Below are 25,251 nucleotides of genomic sequence, written 5' to 3'. Positions count from 1 at the left end.
CCTTAAAGTGAGACACACACACCTCGCCGCCTTCAAACTTCGAACCCACCCAGTGTTTGAACCTGTTCGGAGGCCCGTAAAAGGGCCTCCGAGCAGGTTCGTGCACATCTCTAAGCTGTACCCTTGTCACATACTTCAGTGTCCTCTGCAACATGCAGGGGTTCTTCAACTGATGAGTTAGTGTGGTGAGATTTCTGTGAAGATGGGATGTGTGAAAATGCTGTGGTACAGTGTTTATGGCTTGGGTACGCCTCTCATAATTTGGTAGGATGATTGAGTACCTTTAATACCTAGGCTGTTCCTAATAGCCATGATCAAACAGGCTGGAGCTTGGAGTACTCTGTTGGCACAGTGTACTATTAGAAACATCCTAAAACACACAAGATCTGGCTGTGCTAGATAAGCCACCTGCTGTGACTCAGTTGAACTCTTCTTATTTTGGTAAACTCCTTGGTCTGTGCTCTCTTTGTGTTGAAGAGTGTTGGCTTTATACTCTGAGGACCATGGGAAATAAGAGACCTGGCTTAATGTAGGCAATGCAGTGGGAAGTATTTTTGTGTGGTAATCAGGAGGGAGAGGAATGTTAAGAGGGAAGCTGACCTATAAAGCATGTTGTTGATATGGTATCTCAGTGCAGATAGTTTAGACAATAGTGTCAAAGTTGTAAAATATATGGGACCCAAACATCTGGCAAGCACCTTCTGTTGACCTAGCTTCCAGGTCATTCCGCAAAGAAAGCTTATCTCTTTGCAGGGGGCATGGAACACTAGAATCTTGGAGTTTAGCCACTCATTGTATTTTACCCTTGAGTGGTGGCTCCAAGAAGGAGCTCCCTGAGCAGTATCTAGAATGAGAATCTTCCCTGGAGTAATTATAGATGTCTTCATAGAGATGAGGTAAACATAGAGACGAGGTAAACTTCTCCAACAGTTAAGGGCCTCAAAAAACCATGTTACAGCAAGTATCAGAAATGTGACCATTGCCATTCATGTGCCCATTTTCAGTCATAACTTGTGAATCTTTGCAAATGTGGAATAGCAGTCCTTGACAGTCGCCTAGGTTGGGCTTAGGCCCAAAGTACCTGAAGGACCATCTCCCACCACCAGATGAGCCTTCCTGTTCTCTGAGGTCATGGTGTGGGAGGGAGAGCCATCTGTGTCTGTCCTTGCCTGAAGTCTGGTTGACAGGCACCTGTGAAACGGCCTTCTCCTTGATGGCTCCCAGATGTTGGAACTCCTTGCCCCAAGAGATTTGTTTCACCCCTCTGTTTCTTGATTTCATTGCTTATTAACAACCCACCTTTTAAAATTGGCCTTTAGTTTTCCCTGAGTGAGTTCCTGGTTGTTGTGTCTTTGTGCTGTCTCTCAGTTCTTCTTTGGGACTTTCATGTGATTTTCAAATTTTTTGTTGGAGTGTATGGTTTGTGAGTTTGTCCAAAAGGCTGGATGTTTTAAAGAAAGAATAAATGAATATCATCTCTTAAAATTCCCATCATCTAAAATGCAGAAATATGTCTGTGTGTTTGGACATCCACAGTATAAGTCTGGGATGACTGTCATTCTCATGTGCATGTTAACGCACACTATATTTCTGAGATTCATCATGAAAAACAGGGTCTAAGATAAACAAGGTGGAGATAAACAAGGTAAATCATAACAGCTCAGCCTACTGCTTTTATAATACCGGATCGATACCAGGTACTTCATTTTACCTATATCTAGAGATAATATTCGGGATGTGCACCAAATCAATTCGGTGCACATCTAAGGGCGGCAAGAGGTTCCCTTAAGAGAAGATGGGCAGGTCCCACCTGCCCTTCCTCCAAGCCCCCACCGCAGCACTGTTTACACAGAAATACCTCCTGCAAGTTGTAGCTTGTGCCGCTTGCTCCTTTAAGTCGCCATGCCGCGGTGATGGGATGCATCCCCCAGCTTCCCTCCCATGGCATTGGCATGCAAATGGCGTCGACGCATGCCAGGGGATACATCCCATCGCTGCGGCGTGGCATTTTAAAGGGGCAAGCAGCACAAGCTGCTGCTTGCAGGAGGTATTTCCATGTAGATAGTGCCGGCATGGGGCAGCGGGGCTTGGAGGATGGGCAGGTAGAACCTGCCGACCTCCTCTTAAGGGAACTCTTCACTCCATGCCAAAATGTTTCAGCACCAGGGAGCTGAAGTGTTTGGGCACCTCTCCAAAGAGGCGCTGAAACGCTTCGGGCTCATCCCTAGATAATATACTTGGACACCATTATTCTTAGTATTTTTACCATGAAGTATTTCCACCAGAGTAACAACAAGCATTGATAGCATTGGGGGAAAGGGTGGTTATTTCTGATTTGATACTCCACAGTAATCTAATGGGCTCTTGCAAATGCTCCGATACTCCACAGTAATCTAATGGGCTCTTGCAAATGCATAAAGCATGAAACTTATTTAAAAACACAATAATAGAAGCTCAGTTGGAATGTTTACCAAGATGGAGGAAAGGTCACCAAGTTCAGCATGGCTAACAAGCAGAGTCAGGGAAGCTATGAAAGGGAAGAAAACTGCCTTCAGAAAATGGAAGTCCTGCCCAAATGAAGAGAATAGGAAAGGAACACACACACTCTGGCAAAAGAAATGCAAGGAGACAATAAGGGATGGGAAAAGAGAGTTTTGAGGAACATATAGCTAGAAGCGTCAAGGAGAATAACAAAAATGTCTTTAAATATATCAGAAGCAGAGAACCTGTCAGTGAGGCAGTTGGACAGTTAGATAATGAGGACATGAAAGGGATGATTAAGGAGGATAAGAAGATTGCAGAGATGCTGAATGGGTTCTTTGCATCTGTCTTCATGGCAAAGGATACTGACCATATACCCTCTCCAAAATTGAGCTTCTCAGGTTTAGAGATTGAAAAATTGGGCCAATTTGAGGTGACGAGGGAAGATGTTCTAAACTGTCTCAAAAAACTAAAAATTAACAAATCATCGGGGCCAAATGACATCCACCCAAGAGTTCTGAAGGAACTCAAATGTAAATTGTTCATCTCCTAGCAAAAATATTTAACTTGTCCCTACAATCATACTCTGTACCAGAGTGCAGGAAAGTAGCTAATGTAACTGGTTGTTGTTGTTGTTTTTGTTACATTTATATCCCGCTCTTTTCCAAGGAGCCCAGAGCAGTGTACTACATACTTGAGTTTCTCTTTCACAACAACCCTGTGAAGTAGGTTAGGCTGAGAGAGAAGTGACTGGCCCAGAGTCACCCAGCTAGTTTTATGGCTGAATGGGGATTTGAACTCGGGCCTCCCCGGTCCTAGTCCAGCACTCTAACCACTACACCACGCTTCTAGAGCTGGAAGGGGCCTTAGAGGTCTTCCGAGAAGGAGGCCAGCTACCCAAAGGAGAAACCCATGAATGGCTCACCTCTGACACTAGCAGACCCACCATCAGAGAACCACGTACCTGGTGCTTTTAAAACAAAGATAGAGGAAGAAAATTCCTGGGATTTTTTTTTGGGGGGAGGGGGTCAAGATAGAGAGGGAGGCAATTGCAATTCAAACTTTGCAATTCATAGTATTTTATCAGGTGCTGCTGAACTACCCAGCAGATCCACCCAGCAGTTCTCCTCCAGAAGTTCCACAGAAAGGGAGTGCCAAGGTTCTGGCAAAAAGGGATCTAGGAAATTACAGGATGGTTAGCTTAGCTTTGGTGCTGGATAAATTGATGGAAAGCATACATAAGGACAAATTTGATAAACATGTAGGCCTTTCTGAAAGCCAGAACGGGCCTTACTGAAGAACCAGCATGGCCTGCAAGGGCAAGTCTTGCCTCACTAAATGTTTGGAGTTCTTTTAGAATGTCAACAGGCATGTGGATAAAGGTGATCCAGTTGACATTGTAGTATACGTGTACTTCCAAAAAGCTTTTGACATAGTTTCCCACCAAAGGTTCTTGAGTAAACCCAGCAGTCATGGGATAAGGGGACAGGTTCATGTGTGGCTAGGTAACTGGTTGAAAGACAGAAAATTGAGGGTAGGAATAAATGGACAGTTTTCACAATGGAGGGAAGTAAGATGTGGGGTACCCTAAGGATCTGAACTGGGACCAGTGCTCTTTAACTTGTTCATAAATGATTTGGAAGTTGGGGTAAGCAGCGAAGTGGCCAAATTTGAATTTGACAACTATTTAGGGTAGTAAAATCCTAAATTTTATGGGTTTTAATCTTTGGTTTCTTTTTAAATTGTTAAATTGTTTTTACATTTTTGTATATGTTTTTAACTGGTTTTATGCTATTGTTAACCGCCCAGAGATGAAAGTTTGGGGTGGTGTACAAATTTGATAAATAAAATAAAAAATAAAATTGATAAAATAAAAGATTGTGAGGAACTCCAAAAAGATCTCTCTGGAAGAGTGGGTGACAAAATGGCAGATGGGGTTCAATCTAAGCAAGTGTAAAGTTTTGCATATTGGGGCAAAAAGCCCAACTTCACATATACGCTGATAGGATCTGAGCTGTCAGCAGAGAGATCTTGGGGTCATTGTGGACAGCTCATTGAAAGAGTTTACTCAGTGCACAGAAGCGGTGAGAAAAAGCCTATTCCATGCTAGGGATCATTAGGAAGGGGATTGAAAATAAAAATGCTAATATTATAATATACAAATCTATGGTGCAGCCACATCTGCAGTACTGCATACAGTTTTGGTCACTGTATCTTAAGAAGGATATTTTAGAATTGGAAAAAGTGCAGAAGAGAGCAACCAGGGTGATCTGGGGCCTGGAGCACCTTCCATCTGAGACAAGGCTATAGCATTTGGGGCTCTTTAGTTTGGAAAAGAGGCGACTAAGGGGAAACATGATCAAGGTGTATAAAATTATGCATGGAGAGTGGTCAGAGAAATTTCTCTCTCTTTCTCTCTCTCTCTCTCTCCCTCTCTCAACACTAGAACCAGGGGTCTTCCCATGAAAAAGAAAGTTCAAGGAAAGGAAATTTAAGACCAACAAGAGGATGTATTTTTTTCACACAGCGCATGATTAATCTATGGAATTCTTTGCCATGGGATGTGGTGATGGCCACTAGTTTGGATGGCTTTAAAGGGGGCTTAGACAAATTCATGGAGGACAGGTCTATTAGTGGCTACTAGTCTGGTGGCTATAGGCCACCTCATCCAACCTCAGAAGCATGATTACAGGTTTGCGAACCGGCTTGCTCTCAAGCCAGTTCACTCTTGAGCCAGCTGGGTTCGAATGCTCGCCCTCAAGCCAAACTGGGGGTGGGGGGTGGCTTGATCTGGTGGTGAGCCGAGCCAAGCCCCCCGATCATGAGCCGGCCTGGCGTGTGCACAGAGAGGCCCAAAATGGGCTCAAAACCAGCGTACACTGTCATTTGGGAGGCAGGAAGGGAGCTGGAAGAGGCTCTTGCCACCCCCATCCTGCAGTGCAGTAGCAATTTTTTTAAAGGTAAAAGGGGAAACATCCCCCTTCCTGCAGCTGCGGCGGCTGCCAACACCCTCATCCCACCATGCAGGAGTGTTTTTAATGCTAAAAGGGGGAACTTACCCTCCCCCCCGCCGGTCCTTTATTTGTAAAGGGGAATACTTGCTGGATTCCCCTTTACAAGTATGGCCGTCGAGCCCTTTAGTTGGCACGATGGCTGGACTGGTCTGGAACCGGGCTCATTCAAGCCAAACCGAGCCACCTGGGGGCGGCTCGAATCCAGTTCAGATTCGAACCAAACTGGTCTGGCCAGTTCCATGCACTTCCCTAGGCATGATGCCTCTCAATACCACTTGCAAGGGAGCAACAGCAAGAGAGAGGGCATGCCCTCACCTCTTGCCTGAGGGCTTCCCAGAGGCATCTGGTGGGCCACTGTATGAAACAGGATGCTGGACTAGATAGGACTTGGGCCTGAACCAGCAGGGCTGTTCTTATGTTCACCTTTGACGTAAAGCTAGGTCCCTAGAGGCTATTAAACAATGTCCTATTTATCTCCGTATTTATACCTAGAAATTAACGTGCACAATCATATACAGGAATAAACACGATGTGTCACACCTACAGTATCTCCAGAGCAAATAGCTCTGGGTGACTTAAGTTAGCGATCCAAGCTATGTTCTACACAGGGAATGTTCTACACTACACAGTGCTTCAGAGCAGCTAATCATCCATTTCTGTGAAAACTCCTTCTTCACCTGAATTAGAGTGCTCAGTTGGGCTCTGCTCATGAAGCCAATCTCATCCTTCAAGTCTTTCTGAGTGTCATTTCACACACATAGGAAAGGTATATTTATGTCCTGCATGTTGTTACAACTACTGCTGTAAGGTGTGGAGGAGAAGTGTACGTCTGAATGCACAGAGTAAGTGCAGCCTGACAGCCACAATTAGCTGAGGATCCCAAGTGAAGCAGCCCTTTTGTGTCTTTAATATAAGGCCAACTGTCCAATATTCCATCTCCAGTTGTGAAACATTCTGGAGAAAAGAGCAGTGTTCACGGAGACTTGCTGGTTGTGGTGGTCATTTGTCCAGATATTACTAGGCCCCAGCTGAGATAACCTTTATTATTAAAACAATGACATACAGTATCTCCTTCCTTCCAGCATACTCTGAGATGGGGGTGGACAATTCTCCACAGAAAATTTCCCCATACCCCCCCCCCCCCATGGAAGGCTTCCATTTTTAAAATTTCCACTTGGCAAGTTGAAAACTGTTTGAGATACAGTGGAGGGAAATTAGTGTGACCTATTTATATACAGTAAATATTTATACAGTAAATATTTGTATTTACTGTATAAATAGATCAAATAATATTCCAGATCAGATTGCAATCTATTTAGGGCATCCAGAAAGTTTGTATAATAGTTCGTTTTCTGAGGGGAGAATTAATGCAAATGTTATGCAAATGAGAGGGAAAATTTCTGGAGAAAATTCAAGTTCAAATTTTTCTAGAAAGCCCACATCTCTGAACATACTCAAGCAGCACGGCTGTGATACCTTAATGTCCTTTCCCCTAAGACTGTTAGTGGATGTATAGAACAAAATGGAGTAAAGGTATGTTCTTTTTCCCATCTGTTGTACAAAATGCTTTGATTAGCTTTGGCAGCTCCTACTTTGCAGGCTACATTGAGGCTTTCTTAACAAAAATTAGCTGCAGTTTGCTTTGTGAACATCTTGTTTCTAAGGACTTTCTCTTGCCAGACTTATTTAAAGCAGGACTGCTCCCTGGATCTCTAATAGCTCCTGTGTACTTGGCAGCTAACCGGTTTCCAAGAAAAGGAAACCAAAGCCTGCCGAGTTCCTAGCAAGGCAATGCAGTGCAAGGTATGCTGAGGCCAAGGAGGTGTGATGGAAGGTTTTTGTTGCTCAAGGGCAAATAAAATCCTGCATGTTATACATGTTTGAAAAGTATTATCTTTAGAATAATAATTTTAAAAAGGCAAAGAACATCCCAGATGTTCAAGTTTGAGATCCAGTTCTTCAGAAGCAACTTTCACAGTACAATCACTTTCCTACAGTCTGCAAAAGGAATCTGCAGAATAAATGCACGTGAGCATGATGAGCATTTGTTCTTTCAGCACGTTGATGAAGACAGGTTCCAATTCTCAGTATAAAACACTAGGGGGCGCTGGTGTACAGATGAATATTTTCCAGTATGCTACAATAACCTGCATTGTGTGCTGTTTAGCCTACATCATTTAGAACTGGAAGAGACACAAAGATCATCTCTGGACAGCCTCTTCCTACAAGTACCATCCCCCATGCTTAACTCGCTTGCCTTGCAGCAATTCAAACCCCCTATACCAGTGGTTCCCAAACTGGGAGCCTCCAAATGTTGCTGAACTACAACTCCCATCAGCCCCAGCTACAATTTATTGTGGCTGGGGCTGATGGTTCAGCAATATCTGGAGGCTCCCAGTTTGAGAACCACTGCTCTATACATTAACTTGAACTGCCATATTTATGAAGTGTTGCATGAAGGAGAGAGCAGGAGCTGCCCAATATCCATGATGCTTCTGAGACTCAAGGGGATAGTTTTATGAGCTAAGGCAAAAAGAGAGGAGGAGAAAAATTCAAGGCCTTAGTCTTAAGCCCCAATGGAAAAACCAAGCAGATTCACTTACACTTCAAATTATGGATTTACAGCTGGTCTTCGTCAAATTTTAGTGTGTGAGAAAGCTGGCCAGACCATCTAGGACAGTAGCTTTAAAACGTTCTATCTTCAGGGAGCCTTTTCCACACTGACCTGTTTGCAGAGGAACTCTAGCCAATCTGCTACAGAATTCCAGTGCATTGCAGAGGATTTGGGGATGTGTTCTAGATCACATACATGATTCGTGCTAGACCTCACTGTTGCTCTGCTTGAACTGAAACGTAACCTAAAAGACATCCATAGTTGCCGTGCAGCTACCAAAAAATCACTTGAAGGTTATTTGCCCCAAGGTCACTGCTCGGGGCATGCTGGGGACGTGTGTGCATTTCCGTCTCCCTAAGACCAGACCAAGCGCCCTGCAGAGCTCCCACTGTGGGGAATTTGTCTGTTATGCTGTTGTGCTGCAGCCATTCCCAAGTTCAGGGGCTTCTTCCCCTGAGGAGTGTGGCCATTTCTGAGCCCAGGGACTCCCAACCCTGAGGAGAGGCTAGCTGCAGCGGGCGGTAAGGCACCAGCAGCCAGGAGGGGATCATTCCCATGTAGCTGTCTGTGATCCACTCACAGGGCTGCCCATGCACAGGCTCTCCCTCTTGCTAAACTGTGGTGGAACGAGGTCAGCCATCATCCCTGCCCTGCGAACCCTTTCCAGGCACACTCCCAGGGGTGCCCAGGTGCAGTTCCTCTTGAGGGTGGTGGACACCTATAGTCCATCTGACCACGACCTCAGATCAGCCATGGCAACTCACTGGATTTAAGCATATTCATCAGCAAAGGGGAAGAAACTAACCAGGAATCCTTCAGTAATGGCAACTAAACTGAACCAAATTCCCATCCTGCAGTGGGGCACAGGAAATGTGGTGATTAGAAGACCCTCTCCATGGTGCCACACTTGTGGAGTTATTCTGATTGAGGCATAGCCTGTGAATGGTGTGAGGCTGGTAGAGGCCCCTGGTGCACTGAGACCAGGTCTTCTCAGAGTTGGGTTGCTTGGGAATGCAACCCAAAGCAAGTGGCAAGCTCCGTCTAAGGCTATCAGGAGCTGCAGGGCCACACAAGTCTGTTAGGAGCCAGATGCAGCTTGCAATTTGGGTGTGTGTCCATCCTTACTGAACTGTTGAACTCGTTTGCTTGTCAGTTCTTGATCTCTAAAACAGCCTACTGAAGTTTCAGATTTGTGTTTGCTGTTCCACCTGGGCAGAGGGAACCTGTTGAGTTTCACTTCTGCTTACTGCTTCAGTGCCATGGCAGCCTCGATGGATGTGACACTTGCGAGGGACACACCCAGAGCACTGGAATCCTTCCTAGCACAGCTGTGCCATGCCCAGAAGCTTAGTGGTGGGAGGAGACTTTTTTTAGATCTTTGTTGTAGCTCTGCCCCTCACCCTAGGGTTCACCAGAGAGGGACGCCAACTCTTTGCCCGACAAAGAGACCCATTCAGAGAGCTGGATTGTATTTTTAGCCAAGCCAGATTCTTTCTCCAGCTTCAAAAGCAGCAAGTGGGGAGCACAGCCTACATCAGTGTAGGCCTTGCAGAATGACCTCATTCAGGCTGTGGCATCTGTTCAGAGCAGAAACAATCACTCGTGATACCAGGAGATCAGAATTTTTTCCCTTGTTATGCAGCCAGAGTCCTTAGTAAACAAGTGTAGGGTTTTTAAAAACCTCTTCTGTGTGTGCTCACCACATTCATTTCAACATAGTAGTGGCTGCAGTTCTGGTGTTTGGCCTGTGGATCTCTGTGGACTCACATAATTCTTTTCTTCTTGCAATACTTCCTTAATGCAAAGTGCTGCATCTCTCCTCTCCCCTAGCAAAAAGAAAAGGGGAAAACACAAAAGAACAATTACTGCACTGTAGATCACTGATCATCACTACTTTTTTTTTCAAGCAGGAGCCACTTGGCTTTTTAAAAACAAACCTAAAACCTTCAATATGAGAGCCGTTTCCCACTGTGCTTTTTCCCACACCAGTATTGTATTTTTTTCTCATAGAGGGCCTTTTAAGAGAGATGGAGCCGCCTTCTAAGAGCTCTAGGAGGAAAGTACAGGGAAGGGTTACACTTCCCAGTACTCCGTGCATGATTTCCAAAATGATGTAGGGACTCGAGGGCTCAGTTTCCCTAACAGAAGTGCCCACAGCACTACACAGGCAGAATGATGCCAGAGGACTGTGCTAAATATCCAGTTTTGGCCCAAACGTCACACAGGTCCAGTAAACAATTGTAAGCCACACTTAGGGTTGATGGGGCCCCCAGTGGCCCCCAGGCCTTACCATGTAGAACACTGCTGTAGGCCCCTGGTGGGAACCTTTCGTTTCTTAATGAGATCATCAGTAGTGGCAGATAAATAAAAATAACTTGTTCACCACGACCAATCTTTCCCTGCAATATGCAGCCACAGGGGCATCTTGGGTGCATCCTGGAGCCCTCACTCGGTTCACACAAGGTGACTGTGATGCCCAACAGGCCTGGCTCATGAACTCTTTGCCCAGAGGATGGTTCAGGAACTCTGGTGACATGCAGGGATTCCTCAGAAGAAGATGAGACAGTGTGGAAAGTGTTCCCTGAAGGTAGGTAAACTGAGAGTCACTGCTCTAATATATATATTAATATTATTCCCTGTGCTCTCGTATAGTTCGCCTTCCACCTGCCCCCATGGCCAGTTCATGTCTCAAGAGGAGCACTGCTCCTGATTTGTCTATGAAGGCAAGGAGCAAGACTTGGGAGACCGTGTCTGTGGCTCTCCTTGCTACCACCAAGTCTTTCTGGGAATCATAGTATTTATTTTGGACTTGCAGCCTGCCTTATCGCAGAGGTTCAGGCTGGTTACAGCATCGCATGGTGTTAGGAAACAGCTCTTAGCATAAGCCCACCCATCCCTTAAGATCTGCTGTAGAGGTCCTGTTCATGGTTCCGTAAACATAGACGCTGGCACCCTAAAGACTGGAAGTGGGATGGGGATGCACACAAGGCCCAAATTGTGTAGATCTGTCTAGAGAAAACTGCCTCAGTTCTACATTCACCAGAACCTGAGAATCTTGTTTGTGTTAACCTCCCTCCACTTGTAAAAGCTATTTGCTAATCTTATATGGGGGTCAAACCTACCCCAATTGAGTTATAATCTAAAAACAAATGTGAAATGTCTGGCAGTGTCCCTTTTCAAATATAACCCATTTTCAAATATAACCACGGTTTAGAGATACATTCATGAGCCTTGGAGAGCAGTGGGCACATGCGTTCCCCTCTCTTCCTCATGAGAGGAAGAGTGTGAAAGCTTTCACTGTAGTAAAGTAGTGCTCTCAAGTCGGTGTCAACTCCTGGTGCCCACAGAGCCCTGTGGTTTTCTTTGGTAGAATACAGGAGGGGTTTGCCATTGCCTCCTCCCGCGCAGTGCGAGATGATGAACAAACCAAAATTCCCTGGTACATATGAATTCAGGAAACTTTTTTTTCTTACTCTAGTTGGTTAAGACAAACCAGTATCAAACTGGTTTGGTTTGCTAGTTAAACAAATCATGGTTCCTTTAATTTGTAGGGAACTCAGGGCTTGAGAAACCCTGGGCATCAGCTAGTCATTAGAAATTTACTTGTCGTGCCTAGAGACAGGGATGTCTTAAGGGGGAGGCTCAAGTCCAAGAGATTGCGCTGTTCCCTGCTATTTTGTTTGTAAATTCCAGTCATTCATAAGTCATAGAGAAATCCTGAAGGCTGAACAGTGAGTCCGGCTCCTAAACGTTTGGGTTGGCTTCTAAAGTCAGAGAAGATTTGTCCGGGCCTGACATGAGATGGAGCTGCATGTTCTCTTCTAGTAAGGGCAGTAGCCTGGTTTTACGCTATGTCTGAACTGTGCCAGTGACTCCTAATTTAGTGGAGAGAGTCGGGATTCCTTAAACATTTATTGTACTGAGATAAAACTATCTAGGGTTGTATGTGATATCCAAGATTAATTCTTATAGGATATCATGGACTCCCACTACCTTAAAACCTTGCACATTTTCTTTCAACTCAACACTTTCTGGAGGTATGAATAGAAAAGATAGAGAAACTCTTTTAAAGAGAAACTAATGCAGGGAGGGAGGGAGAGCGATGGCCTCTAAAAACAAGGAATTGCCTCCAACTTGTGAAGCCATACTTCACATGCATAAAAACTAATTTTTATCATGTGAAGCATGGTTTCACAAGATGGAGGCAATTCCTTGTTTTTAGAGGCCATCTCTCTCCCTCAAAAAATGCAGGAGAAGGCAAAGGGTTTGGGAGATGGGTGCAGGCAGGAGTTGTGTATTGCATTTTTGTTATGATGTTCTTTTCTCATTTCTCCTGCCTCTGTGTTCATTTCTCTTATGTTCTGTCCCCTCTAAGGCCTTGTTCTTATGAACAACAGATGCAGTGGTAAAATGCTATCTGGACTGTGCCATTTCAGACGGCAGATGGGCACTCTCATGATTGAATGATTCACCCATATTACAAAACCTTGCACTAGAAAGCTAGCCTGTCAAAGAGAAGAGTTCTGGGCTAGAAGTTTTCCTTACATGTTAGTTTTCCCAACTGCAGGGTTTTAGTTTAGGGCAAGTACTCAGTCATCTGCATGCCCAATTGCAATCTAAAATGGTACAGTCCAGACATGTGTATACCACTGCTTCTGTTGTTTGTAAGAACTTAGGCAAAAGATTCCTAATATTCAAAGTTATTTCTCTCTCCCAACTTGAAGTTCTCACTGCTTGCTACAATAAATTAAGGGGGGAGGGCGGGGAGAAAGTCAAAAGGAGTAGAAGAGGGAGGGAGTTTTGGTGTACTGAGGTTGCATCACTTGTTCTTTTGGGCTGCCCTGAGCCTATTGGATAGCATGTACTGTTCCCCTCTGCATTCATTGGACTTGGTGTAAGCAAGGGGCAAATCAGGGCCATTGTTACCTCCTTCAGCCTAACTTGATTGGCAGCAGTACATGTACGCTGCACATATCTTGGTCTTGACCTCCGTAGGCCCCCTTTGGAGCTGAAATGTGCTTGGGTCCTATTGTTTTTGAGAGCTGATGAACTGCACCATTCTAGTGAGAACTGGCTGGGGGAAGGGAGGGCAGGGGGGACAGGCGGGCAGGGAGCAGTGTTGGGGCCATTATGAGCGTGAAACTATGTTAACCCAACACAACCGTCTTTTGTTTTTTGTTTGTTTGTTTTTTCTTCTTCTTGGGGGCTTTCCTAACATAGCTTGTATTGTCCCACTCCAGAATGCCCTTTGCTTGGCTCTTGTCAGAGATAGTGAGGAGGTGGGGCTCTGTGCTGTGTGCTGCCTCTGCTCAGGGAACCAGCTCAGAGCCTTACTGCTTGAGAAAGAGCTAACTTGACTTTCTAGCCTCATAGCCAATTAATTTCAGTGGCTAGAGCCTGGGAACGGAATTCTCAGCTTGGCCAAAGCATCTTTTTGTAGAAGCAGCCTGGCACTGAAATGTTTTTTCAGCAGCAGATATAATAATAATAATAATTATTATTATTATTATTATTATTATTATTCGATTTCTATACCGCCCTTCCAAAAATGGCTCAGGGCGGTTTACACAGTTATTGAAGTTGGTCACATACTTTTCAGCCAGAATTCAATCTTCTCCCCCTGCCAAAATGGAATTGTTCATTCCCACCTAAGCAATATAATACTCACTTAATCTGGCTGTCTTTTCCGATCACTAGGTTACAAATAAGCATTATCTTCAGCAAGCTTTATCTTCAGCAAGGTACAAACACCATAAATGGCCCTGCATGAATATAAGCAAATAGCAAGCTTTGAAATTATCATTGTTGGGGAATGGGCCAGGGTTCTGTGTTCACACTAGGATGGATAAATAGCATTTTTTTAAAATGAGTTTTTAAATTTTAAATTGGAGTATTAGCTACTTTTCAAAGATTATGTCCTGAAAGGCAGGGCATAAAGGCAGGTCGGACTTGGCTTATACTATCAACCAGGGGGATTGTCGTAGAAGGCCTGGTAGAGGTTATAAATGCTTCTCTGAGGAAGGGCAGGAGGCAATTATTGGACCTCTTCTGAAGAAGCCTGCATTGGATCCCTCAGAGTTAAGCAACTATAGGCCTGTCTCCAACCTTCCACGTCTGGGCAAGGTAATTGAGAGGGTTGTGGGCCCCAGCTCTAGGCAGTCTTGGAGGAAAGTGATTATCTAGACCCATTTCAAACTGGCTTTGGGGCATGCTATGGGGTGGAGACTGCCTTGGTTGGCCTGATGGATGATCTCCAATTGCAAATTGCCAGAGGAAGTGTGACTCTGTTGATCCTTTTGGTTCTCTTAGTGGCTTTTGATACTATCGACCATATTATTCTCCTGGAGCATCTGAGGGGGTTGGGAGTGGTAGGCACTGCTCTGCAGTTGTTCTGCTCCTGCCTCTCGGGCAGATTCCAGATGGTGTCCCTTGGAGATTGTTGCCCTTCAAAATCTGAATTTTTGTATGGTGTCACTCAGGGCTCCATATTGTTTCCATGAAACTTCTGGGAGAGATCATCAGGAGACTTGTTGCAGGATGTTATCAGTATGCTAAAGATACCCAAATCTATTTTCCTGTGTCAACATCATTGGGATAAGGCATAATCTCCCTAAATGCCTGCCTGGAGGCGGTGATGGGCTGGATGAGGGATTACAAACTGAGACTGAATCCAGATAAGACATAGGTTCTTATTGTGCTGAGTTGGTAGACGCTTGCTGAGTTGGGAGACGATTTTGATCTGCTGGTTCTGGCTGGGGTCACACTTCCCCAGAAGGAAGAGGTATGCAATCTGGGGGTGCTTCTGTATCCTAACTTCTCCTTGGTGTTCCAGGTTGAGGCCGGGGGTGCTTTCTGTCAGCTTTGGCTGATACGCCAGCTACATCCGTTTCTTGAGATAAATGTCCTCAATACAGTGGTACATAAACTGGTAACCTCCAGACTTGACTAATGCAGTGTGCTGTATGTGGGGCTGCCTTTGTACATCGTCCAGAAACTGCAGTTGGTGTAGAATGAGGCAGCCAGATTGGTCTCTGGGTCATCTCGGAAAGACCATATTACTTCTGTGTTGAAACAGCTACACTGGCTGCTGATAAGTTTCTGGGCAAAATACAAGGTGCTGGTTATGACCTATAAATCCCTAAACAGCTTAGGCCCTGGGTATTTAAGAGAACATCATCTTTGCTTTGACCCCCTCCGCCCTTTGAGATCATCTGGAGAGGTTGCCACTGATTTGTCTAGCGGCTGCTCAGGGACAGGCCTTATCCGTTGCTGCCCTGAGGCTTTGGAATGTACTCCTTGTTAAAATAAGAGCCTCCACATCTCTGACAACTTTAAAAAATGCTGTTAAGACACACTTGTTTACCCATGTTTTTAATTAGGTTTACAGTTTTTAATATGTTTTAGCATTGTATTAAATTGTAAGTTGTTTTAATGTTTTAATTTGTACAGTTTTTATTGTAAACTGCCCAAAGATATATGTTTTGGGTGGTATATAAATGTGTTAAATACTGTAAATATATAAATCTTATAAATAAATATTATTAATGTTTAAAAATGTAGTCTACACACTCATAATCTCTTGAAACTGAATCTATGACTGTCACACATTGACTTAAGCCTGGTTTTCTATGCAAAGTAATAAATCAGGGCAAAAACCTGAATGTTGAGGTCAAACATTAAAAGTGATAACATTAGGTTGTTGTATACAGGTGGACCTCAGTATCTGTGGGGATTCCTTTCAGCAATAATACCGTGGATGCTGAAACTACAGATACCAAGGCATTAAGGTCTATGGGATTGCAGGTGTTAGGTTCCTGGAGGCCCAAAAGTCTCCCCCAAAATGGCAAAAAAACAGGCAAAAAACGCAAAGTAAAGTGCTCTACCATGCTCCACAGACCTCCAGCAGTCCACCAATGCCCCCCAGAAGACCAGTTTTTGCCATTATTCTGTGATTTTTAGTGGGGGAGGTTTGTTTGTTTTTTAAACTGAACAAGCCACAAAATGGCATCCGGAAATTACCTCCGAGGTCATTTCCAGCCACCACTGCCCCAACCTGTGGATACAACCTGTGGATTTAAACCCCACCCACTCCCTGCACATGCCAAGGTTGCGTGTCAGTTCTCCAACCGTAGATACGTGAAACCGTGGGTACTAGATGATGAGTAACAAGGTATGCCTGTATAGTACTTCTTGTTGTGCAAACTGTGCATATTTAGTCAGCCATGGATATTTACCTTTCCCACCTTATATTCTGCCAAGTAACTACCAGCCTTTGCTTCAGAAAGGTTCTGGGCACATAGTCTTCAAGTAGGTTCTTGCATAGTGTCCGGAAGTCGGGGGAAAGAGAGTGTGATCCTATGATCTGTTCCCAATTGCTTCATTAATTATTAAGCAGTTGGGGATGTTATGGGCCTCAGTAGGACCTCATGGGATTAGGGCTGTGTACCCCAGTTTTAACAGAACAGTTCTGTACCCTAAAATGGGGGAGGAGCTGCAGGAACACTAAAAATTATCACCAGCAGTATGTATGTTCATCGCTAAGAGAGAAGGATGCAGTGCCTTGTGAAGGGCAGGCATGGATAGGATTCCTGCTTGTGACAGGGGGCCTCTTCCTCTGTGCCTTGGTGACTGTGTAATCTCCATCCTGTTTGTTGTCTCGTCTGTGCTGGATGTTGCTGCCTCTTCCAGGCCGTGATAGTGTGTTTCTTTTCAGAGAAGCAGAGTCCTTCAAGGAGCAAGGAAATGCCTTTTATGCTAAGAAGGACTACAATGAAGCATACAACTACTATACAAAAGCCATAGGTGAGAACAATAGGGAAGGACAAGTTGGTTTTCTGACCTGCTTGGCTCACCAACCTGAGGGCTGGAGTAATTTGACTTTGGTCTTGATTTCCCGTAACCAGAAGTTCATATTTGGTCTGTAACACATTCACCTCCGCCTGTTGCAGGCAACACATATACAGCAACAGGTTTCCACAGGTAGATCTACTGTGATGAGTACAGAGAATCCTGTCACATATGTGCAGTGCAATTCTTTGTATTGTACATATTGGGTCACAGTGCTTCGCTTGTACCCCAAGCTAACACTATGATTCTCCGAATCAGGGCCATTATATTGATACTGTGAAACCAATGTGCATGAAGTTTCTGAGTGAGTGAGCAAATCTGTCAATTGCCTGACAGTGTTACCTATGAAGGTGTAAAATTTCAGAGACATCAGCTTCTATAGATTCCAAAAACCGAGTTGTGAGCCTTTGCAGTTGTAAAGAACTCAAAAAAACACAAGGAGTACTTGATACCTAAAAAACCCAGAGTAGATCTTTCATGAGTTAGGAGGTGGTTTTTTCTGCCTTTTCCTCTCCCCCCCCCTTTTTTTTGGGGGGGGGGGGCAGTATACTTTTCTATTGATTCTAGCCTCAGTCTCTCTATTGCTCCATTTCTCTGCTACTACTTCATTTCTTATTTGCCTGTGGGAAAGGCACAAACATTTGGAAAAAGCGATACTAGGATTGTTCAGAATTTTGTTGGCCTGTTTTGCTCTTTTTCTTGTTTCTTTTTGCACTGCTGCTGTTTAATAGAAAACAAAAATAAATAAATAATGAAGATTGGGGCACAGTGGAGAGGCTTAGTCTATCTCTTTGTACTAACTACTATCCTGTTCCATGTCCTCAGACGCATGTCCAAGCAATGCCAGTTACTATGGAAACCGAGCTGCCACCCTCATGATGCTTGGCAGATTCCGGGAGGCACTGGGGGATGCCCAGCAGTCTGTCAGGATGGATGATAGCTTTGTGAGGGTATGTGATCCCATGTGTGTAGTTCCCTGGGAGTTAACCCACATTTGCAATGCCTGCTGCCAAGGTTTTTTCTGTCTCTCTTCCTCTGTCTCCTCAGGGACATCTAAGGGAGGGAAAGTGTCACCTGTCTCTGGGGAATGCCATGGCCGCCAGTCGCTGCTTCCAGCGAGTTCTAGAACTGGATCACAAAAACGCACCGGCACAACAAGAGGTAAGGCTCTCGAGACCAGGTTTAATTGAAGGGAGAGACTGCTCAGGTGGTTGTGCTAGAGTGATTATCCTGAAAAAAACAACCCCCTTGGCCCATTATGGAATCTCAGGTTGTGCTAGCCTCTGATTGTCTTAACAGCTAACGATTTCTCTGGCAGCTTTTGAATAAATGTGAGGTTCAGTCTTAGACTTCAGTTGAAATTTATAGGTTTATAATTTCCTATCATCCAGAGATCTCACACGGAGCAGTAATGCAACAAGCCTTCCCGCCTGCCCTTGCTGAGGGGTGGGGTGGGTGATTAATCCAAGAGAGAGCAAACCTGTGCTGGGGGAAATGCATCTACTTTCCCTCTCTAAGAGTTATTGGAAGGAACCTCTGGCTTCACTCAAAGAGCTCCCCACTGTTCTTCCTAAAACAAGCAAGAGGCAATGTCTTGTCCTTGAATTTGTTTGGACCACTTCTCAAAATAATATATTTCTGCTGAGATATGTGTGCGGGCTCCTGATGTCATAAACACAAGTAAGGATGGAAAGTGGACCTCACAAGTGTTGTGTCTGCCTGAACCACTTCCCTGTTTGATGTGAATTCTTCCTAATACTTGTCCCATCTGCCTTAAGCATATCATGGTCAAGACATATGTCAGTGCTGGCCTTAACCATGATTAACACTAGACAGGTTTCTCTGTTAACCAGGTTTCATATGAACCTTGGTTGTCATGAACCATGAATAAAGTTGCCTAATTGCTAGGCAATTATTGTTGCCTAGTAATTGGCTGGGCCTGGTGCAGGTATATGTCTTGGGTTGTCTAGAAATGGAGAGGCAGAGGATGACTATGGGGCAGCTATTCCAGTGGTAGTGGGGAATCGGCGAAGATATGGTGCTGGTAAGTCAGTGGGCCGTTACAGGGGAAGGGAACTCAGAAATTTAATTGCTGTTTCCCCTTCCAGCAGGCCTACAATTTCTTTGACATTGGAGAGCAGTGCCCAGTTACTCACAGAACCTCACCTTATTACTCTGTAATACCAGGTCGGTCCAGAATAAGTCTGAGATCATCCATGACCTGGTTATGGATGAAGGAGCAGACCTAGCATGCATCATGGAGACCTAGTCGGGAGAGGCTAGTGGTTCCGTTTGGTCGCAGCTTCTCCTGGCGTGATACTCCATGGCAGAGCAGGTGAAAGGATGTGGGAGGAGGTGGTCTATATGAATACTCTCTCCCTTACTAGTATCCCTGTCAGGGACTGGCCTATATTGAATGTGCATACCTAAGCCTAGGGACTGACTGGGACTTCTTTTGGTGTTCCAATCACCCTGCTGCCCAACAGAGTCCCTAACTGAGCTGACAGAAGTAGTTGCGGAGTTGGCATTGGAGTTGCCCAGGTTGTCGTTGGTGGGAGACTTCATTTCAGGACCGGGTTGTCAGAAGCAGCTCAGAAATTCAAAGTGGTCATGACAACTATGGGCCTATCCCAGTTGGTCTCTGGACTGATACATGATGCTGGTTACACGCTCAGTTTGGTCTTTTGCTCTGATTTTGCTCTGGTTTTCCATGGGTGGAGACTCCTGTCATCACCCCATTATCATGGACAGACCACCATCTGGTTAAGGTAGGACTTGTAACCACAACCCATCTCTGCAGGGGCAGAGGACCTAATTAGATCAGTCTGCCCAAGGAGGTTATTGGATCTAATAGGTTTTCAAGAAGCCCTGGAAGGGTTTAGAGTTGGCTCTGCTAGTGATTCTATCGATGCTCTGATACAAACAAGGAATAATGAACTCACTAGAGCAGTAGACACAATAGTTCCTAAGAGTCTTTGCAACCCACTTCACAATTAGCCCTGAGGTATTTAGGAGCTGAAGCGGTGAGGTAGATCACTAGAGAACAAGTGAAGGAAGACTTGGAGTGAATCTGACAGATCACAACACTCTGGCAGTGCGGGCAGCAAAGAAGCGGTTCTTTTCTGCCTGCATTGCTTCCTCAAATTCACATCCAGTGGAGTTGTCTAGGGTTGTGAGAGGGCTAGTATGTGCCCACTCCCCCTTTAATTTGAACTTGAAACCATCAGTCACTTGCTGTGACTTCTTGAATGATTTTTTTGCGGATAAAATCTCTTTTATTCAGACCAAAATGGATTCCACAGTTACTGCTCTATGGGTTGTCCAGCAACTCTTCTTATAGGATTAGTCTGGATGACTTTCAATTTGTGACTCCTGAGGATGTGAACAAACTACTTCGGACTGTACTTCCTTCAACCTGTTCTCTTGACCCTTGCCAAGCTTGGCTTATTTTATCTGGTAATCATATTATCAGAGAGGTTCTGATAAATATTATAAATGCTTCTCTGTGAGAGGGCAGGATGCCTCCTTGTCTTAAGGAGGCTGTTATTAGATCTTATTTCAAGAAACCAGCATTGTATCCCTCAAAGTTAGCTAATTACAGATCCGTTTCCAATCGGGTTGGGCAAAGTGATTGAGTGGGTAGTGGCCTTTCAGTTCCAGGCAGTTTTGGATGATAGAGATTATCTAGACCTATTTCAAACTGGCTTTTGAGCGGGCTGTGGGGTTGAGATTGCCTTGGTCAGCTTGATGGATGATCTCCAATTGGCTACTGACAGAGGGAGTGTGACTCTGCTGTTCCTTTTAGCTCTCTCTGCAGCTTTCAGTACCATCAACCATGGTATCCTTCTGGACCGCCTGGGGGAGGTGGGATTGGGTGGCACTGTTTTACAGTGGTTCCATCCCTTCTTCTCTGGTAGATTCCAGATGGTGTCACCTGCTCTACAAAGCGAGAACGAAAGTATGGAGTTCCACAGGCTCCAGACTGTCTCCAGTACTCTTTAACATCTACATGAAACCTGGGAGAGATCATCAGGAGGTTTGATGCAGGGTGTTATCAATATGCTGATGACACCCAGATCTATCTCTCCATGTCGACTTCATCAGGGAATGGCATAACTTCCCTAAATGTCTGCTTGGAGGCAGTAATGGGCTACATGAGGGATAACAAACTGAAATTGAATCCAAATAAGACAGAAGTACTGACTGTGGGGGGGTTGGGACCCGAGAGATGGTTATTACCTATATTGCCTATTCTGGATGGGTTCCACTCCTCCTGAAAGATCAAGTATGTAGCTTGGGAGTGCTACTCTTTGTGGGGCTGCCTTTGTACATAGTTCAGAAACTACAGTTGGTACAGAATATGGTAGCTAGACTGGTCTCTTGGATAACCTGAAGGTACCATATAACTACTTATTTTAAAAGAACTGCCCTGGCTGCCAATATGTTTCCAAGTGAAATACAAAGTGCTGGTTATTACCTATAAAGCCTTCAATGGCTTGGGTCCAGGGTACTTAAGAGAGCACCTTCTTTGACATGAACCCTGCTGCCTATTAATATCATCTGGGGAGAGCTGATTATGGTTGCCATTGGCTTGTTTGGTGGCAACTCAGGACCAGGCCTGTTCTGTGGCTGCCCTGATTCTTTGGAATATGCTCATTCATTCATTCCATTTCTATACCGCCCTTCCAAAAATGGCTCAGGGTGGCTTACACAGAGAAATAATAAATAAATAAGATGGCTCCCTGTCCCCAAAGGGCTCACAATCTAAAAAGAAACAAAAGACAGAAACCAGCAACAGGCACTGGAAGTACTGTACTGTGGGTGAAGAGGGCCAGTTACTCTCCCCCTGCTAAATAAAGAGAATTGCCACATTAAAAGGTGCCTCTTTGCCAAGTTAACATGCTCCCTGTTAAAATAAGAGCATCTCCATCTCAGATTGCTTTTAGAAAGACCCTCAAGATATGCCTGTTTTCTCTGGATTTTAACTGAAATTAATTTTAAACTATTTAATTGGTTTTATCCCATAAAATTGTGTTAACTTTTTATTCTGTGAAATTGTTTTTACTCTGTTTTATGTTGTTTCAAATTGTGTACACTGCCTAGAAATACACGTATCAGACAGTATATAAATAAAGTTAATGTCAACATAAGCCTTGATTATGGTTAAGGTCCATGGATGGCGTTTGCCCGAAGAGGGGAGGTTGCACACAATCCACAACCCTCTTCTCATTCTTAAACTGTCATTTAGGGTAAACAGCATTAAGTGTACACTTGTTCTAGATCTCAAAGTTTAGAGCCTCTGAACTTTACTCAAGACATAGCTATCCTTCATTCAAACATCATGCAGAACTTCAGTTAAAGCCTGGTCTCATGAGACATCCCCAAGCGTTGAGAGTGTGTGTTCCCTGTTCCCCCAGCTGTGCAAGTGTCCATTTCTGAATTAGGTTTGGACAAGATTGGTTGTGATGTCTGAACCAATCAAACTTGGTTTATTCTAACCTACCTACTTCAAATAAACATTGATCTGTAGCTCATTTTGAACCTTGGTTACAGATTACAGTTTATTTCAGGTAAGTAGGTTAGAAGGAATTAAGATAATTCAGTTCAGACATCTCAACCAATCTTGGCTTATTTTAACCTAAATTGAAATAGATGCTTGTGCAGGCAGGAGAGGGGGAGCATTCACTTCCAAAGCACAGTGACATTGTGTGAGACCAAGCTCTAACCGTGTTTCTCTATGATATCTGAACTGGCCCTCTATCTGTTCTTTTCTGGACCTCTAACTGTTCTATGTTCCTCTGTCTGAGTCAAAGCTCCTCTCCAGAGAAAGCCTAATATACATTTTTTTTTTTTGTAATTATAGTTCCCCCAGAGTGTTGGCCCTGCAGGAATCTGCATATTTGCCTTATAGGGCACAGATTCTACCCCCAAAGCACTGGAAACCTTCACAGATATTGAGGCTATTCTCACGACCATCAGAAATCAGGCTAGGAGAGCCTAGCCCGATTTTTGTTGGTTGTGTACACCACCGGGCTCACCGGAGAGCCTGGTGGTTTACAAGCGGGTAACCCGCTTGTGAAGCCTCCCCTTAGCCCAGGTTAGCAGAGTGAGTGCTCCGCTAACTGGGGTTTCTGGATCGTGTGTTGCCACGGCAACTCATGAGGAGACCCCCCGACCCGGAGGCTAAAAAGCAGCCTCCCGGCTCAGGGGGTCTCTCCAGCATGCTCTGCGCACTCGTGCAGAGCATGCTGGAACTTCCAGGGGCTGCATGGCCCCCAAACTCCCAAGCCCCCGCCGGCTCCATAATGGAGCCGGCAGTCGTTTGGGCAGCCACCCAGGGCAGACTGGACGTTCGTCTGCGGAGAGAGCGGGCTAAGCCTGCTCTCCCCGCTAACCCCATTAAGGCGGGTCTCACTAATTGTGAGACCCTCCTCATTGACTGTATGTATTCAGATACATCATCAAAAGCTTGAACACTAGAAACTTGACTCAGTAATAAATAAAAATATGTCTGTAGTAGATATGACTGTACATCAAGTTATCTGTGAGTGGGATTCATGATCTGTAGAAAAACAGCAACCTTGGAATAGATTCTGAGATCCTAGAAAAGACTGATATCATGATAGCACTCTTATCTTCCTTTCCAGCTGAACAACGCCAGAACTGTCCTAGAATATGAGAAAATAGCCGAAGTTGACTTTGAGAAACGGGATTTCCGAAAGGTACCTATTTAGCTACCTTACACTTAGAGTGTAAGCCTAGTATTGTCTGTTCTAGTAGTCTTGCATAGTATTGACCATTCTAACAGCAGCTTTCCAAGGTCCCAGGCAGAAGTCCTTTTGGGTCTGCTACCTGAGATCCTTTTCATTGTGGATTTTAGAAACTGAACTTGGGGCTTCTGCGTAGAAAGTATGCACTCTAGTAATGAGCTGTGACTCCCTTGATAAGTCCAACTTATCAAAAAGCCCAAGGAAGTTGTTGCCTTTGCAGCTGCAGCTTGCACTCCGGCTATAAATGGAGTGAACTTAGTGGGGCCCTAGAGGTGCTCCGCTCTCCAAAGGAGGACTTCAGCACCTTTCCCTCGTTGGCACCTGTTTTGGCAGGGCTGTGCGAAGAAGGAGAATCCATAAATTAGAGAATCCCTGTTGTTCTCATCTCAGCCCTTTCTCCCTAATGCAAGACAGCGAAACCCCAAATGTAACTAAGATTGGTGGGTTTATCTCATGAAGTTTCTCCAGTTTGAGGGCAAATCATGAGGGACAAGGGATCCTCTAAAGTTATGTACTGTAAGCCTACACTATTAATCAAATTCTGACTGCATTTGGTTTTCTTCCCAGTTGGGCTAGTGCCTTTAGTGTTAATTGACAGCTTTACATCTAAATGGGAAATAGATCTGAAAACAAAATTGCATCATCTGGGCATGTCCCAAGAAAACCTTATAGGGAGGGGTTTAGATCAGTTGATACGTTTTGTCAGGCAACGATTATTGGATATAGATCTGCAGGAGGAGTGTGCACGACTACCGGGGGAATGTATATAGGCTCCCAAAATTTCAGTCACAAACTGGCTGAATATTTAGATCATATGTTTTTACCTAAGTTTAGGAGAGCATTGACCCTTGCACGTTTGAATGCCCTTCCTTCTGCACTCTTAGACGGGAAATATAAACGAGTCCTTTATGCATTGCGTCGTTGCCCTTGTGACTCAGGGGATATAGTGTCAGTTGTTCATGTTACTCTGTATTGACATTTTTATAGGGATGGTCATATTAAGTTCATTGCTCCTCTCTTAAAGAATCATCCTGGCCATACGGATCAATTTTAACTGGATTTTTTGCTGTCAAATTTTAAATCTGTTACCTCTGTTAACGTGGCCAAGTTTTGTTTTGTTGCATCCAAACGTCGTAGAGCTTGTATTAGCAATTTGAATATTCTGTAAATTATAAATGTATTATTTTAAATGTTAAGCTGGTCTAAGGACCGTAATAAATTTATTGCCACTAAGTCCACACTATCATTGACCATCAGCACAAATCTCCCTGGCTTTAGCCAAGTCATTCTCCGGAGTGCAGGACCCTGAGTGCTAGTTTCATAAATCTCTCAACACACAGTTAAATCAGTGTGTTTCAAGCTCTCTAGCTACAGGGTGTTCTTCCCATACCTACTTCTTTTCCAAAAAACCTCTCCAGGTTTACAACAAGCCCTGCATGTTGCAGATATTTCTAGAAGTATTCTTGGGCACACTCTCAATTTTCACAGGCTCTGTTGAGCCTCACTGTAGCCCTGTGTGCTCAGC

General features: G+C 44.5%; 1 protein-coding gene across 1 annotated transcript in view; it reads left to right on the top strand.

Moving 5' to 3' along the window:
• Nucleotides 1–25,251, top strand: part of DNAJC7 (DnaJ heat shock protein family (Hsp40) member C7) — a 47,313-nt gene that overhangs the window by 3,684 nt on the left and 18,378 nt on the right. Inside the window, exons 2-5 of the mRNA XM_053264991.1 lie at nt 16,823–16,911; nt 17,782–17,906; nt 18,004–18,117; nt 23,604–23,678. Of these exons, the coding sequence (XP_053120966.1) occupies nt 16,823–16,911; nt 17,782–17,906; nt 18,004–18,117; nt 23,604–23,678 (403 nt within the window). The remainder of the gene's footprint in view (nt 1–16,822; nt 16,912–17,781; nt 17,907–18,003; nt 18,118–23,603; nt 23,679–25,251) is intronic.

Source organism: Hemicordylus capensis, chromosome 6, assembly GCF_027244095.1.
Source record: "Hemicordylus capensis ecotype Gifberg chromosome 6, rHemCap1.1.pri, whole genome shotgun sequence".
In the NCBI taxonomy this organism is placed as follows: domain Eukaryota; kingdom Metazoa; phylum Chordata; class Lepidosauria; order Squamata; family Cordylidae; genus Hemicordylus; species Hemicordylus capensis.
The sequence above is the reverse complement of the archived record's forward strand: the minus strand, read 5'-3'. Positions and strand labels throughout refer to the sequence as shown.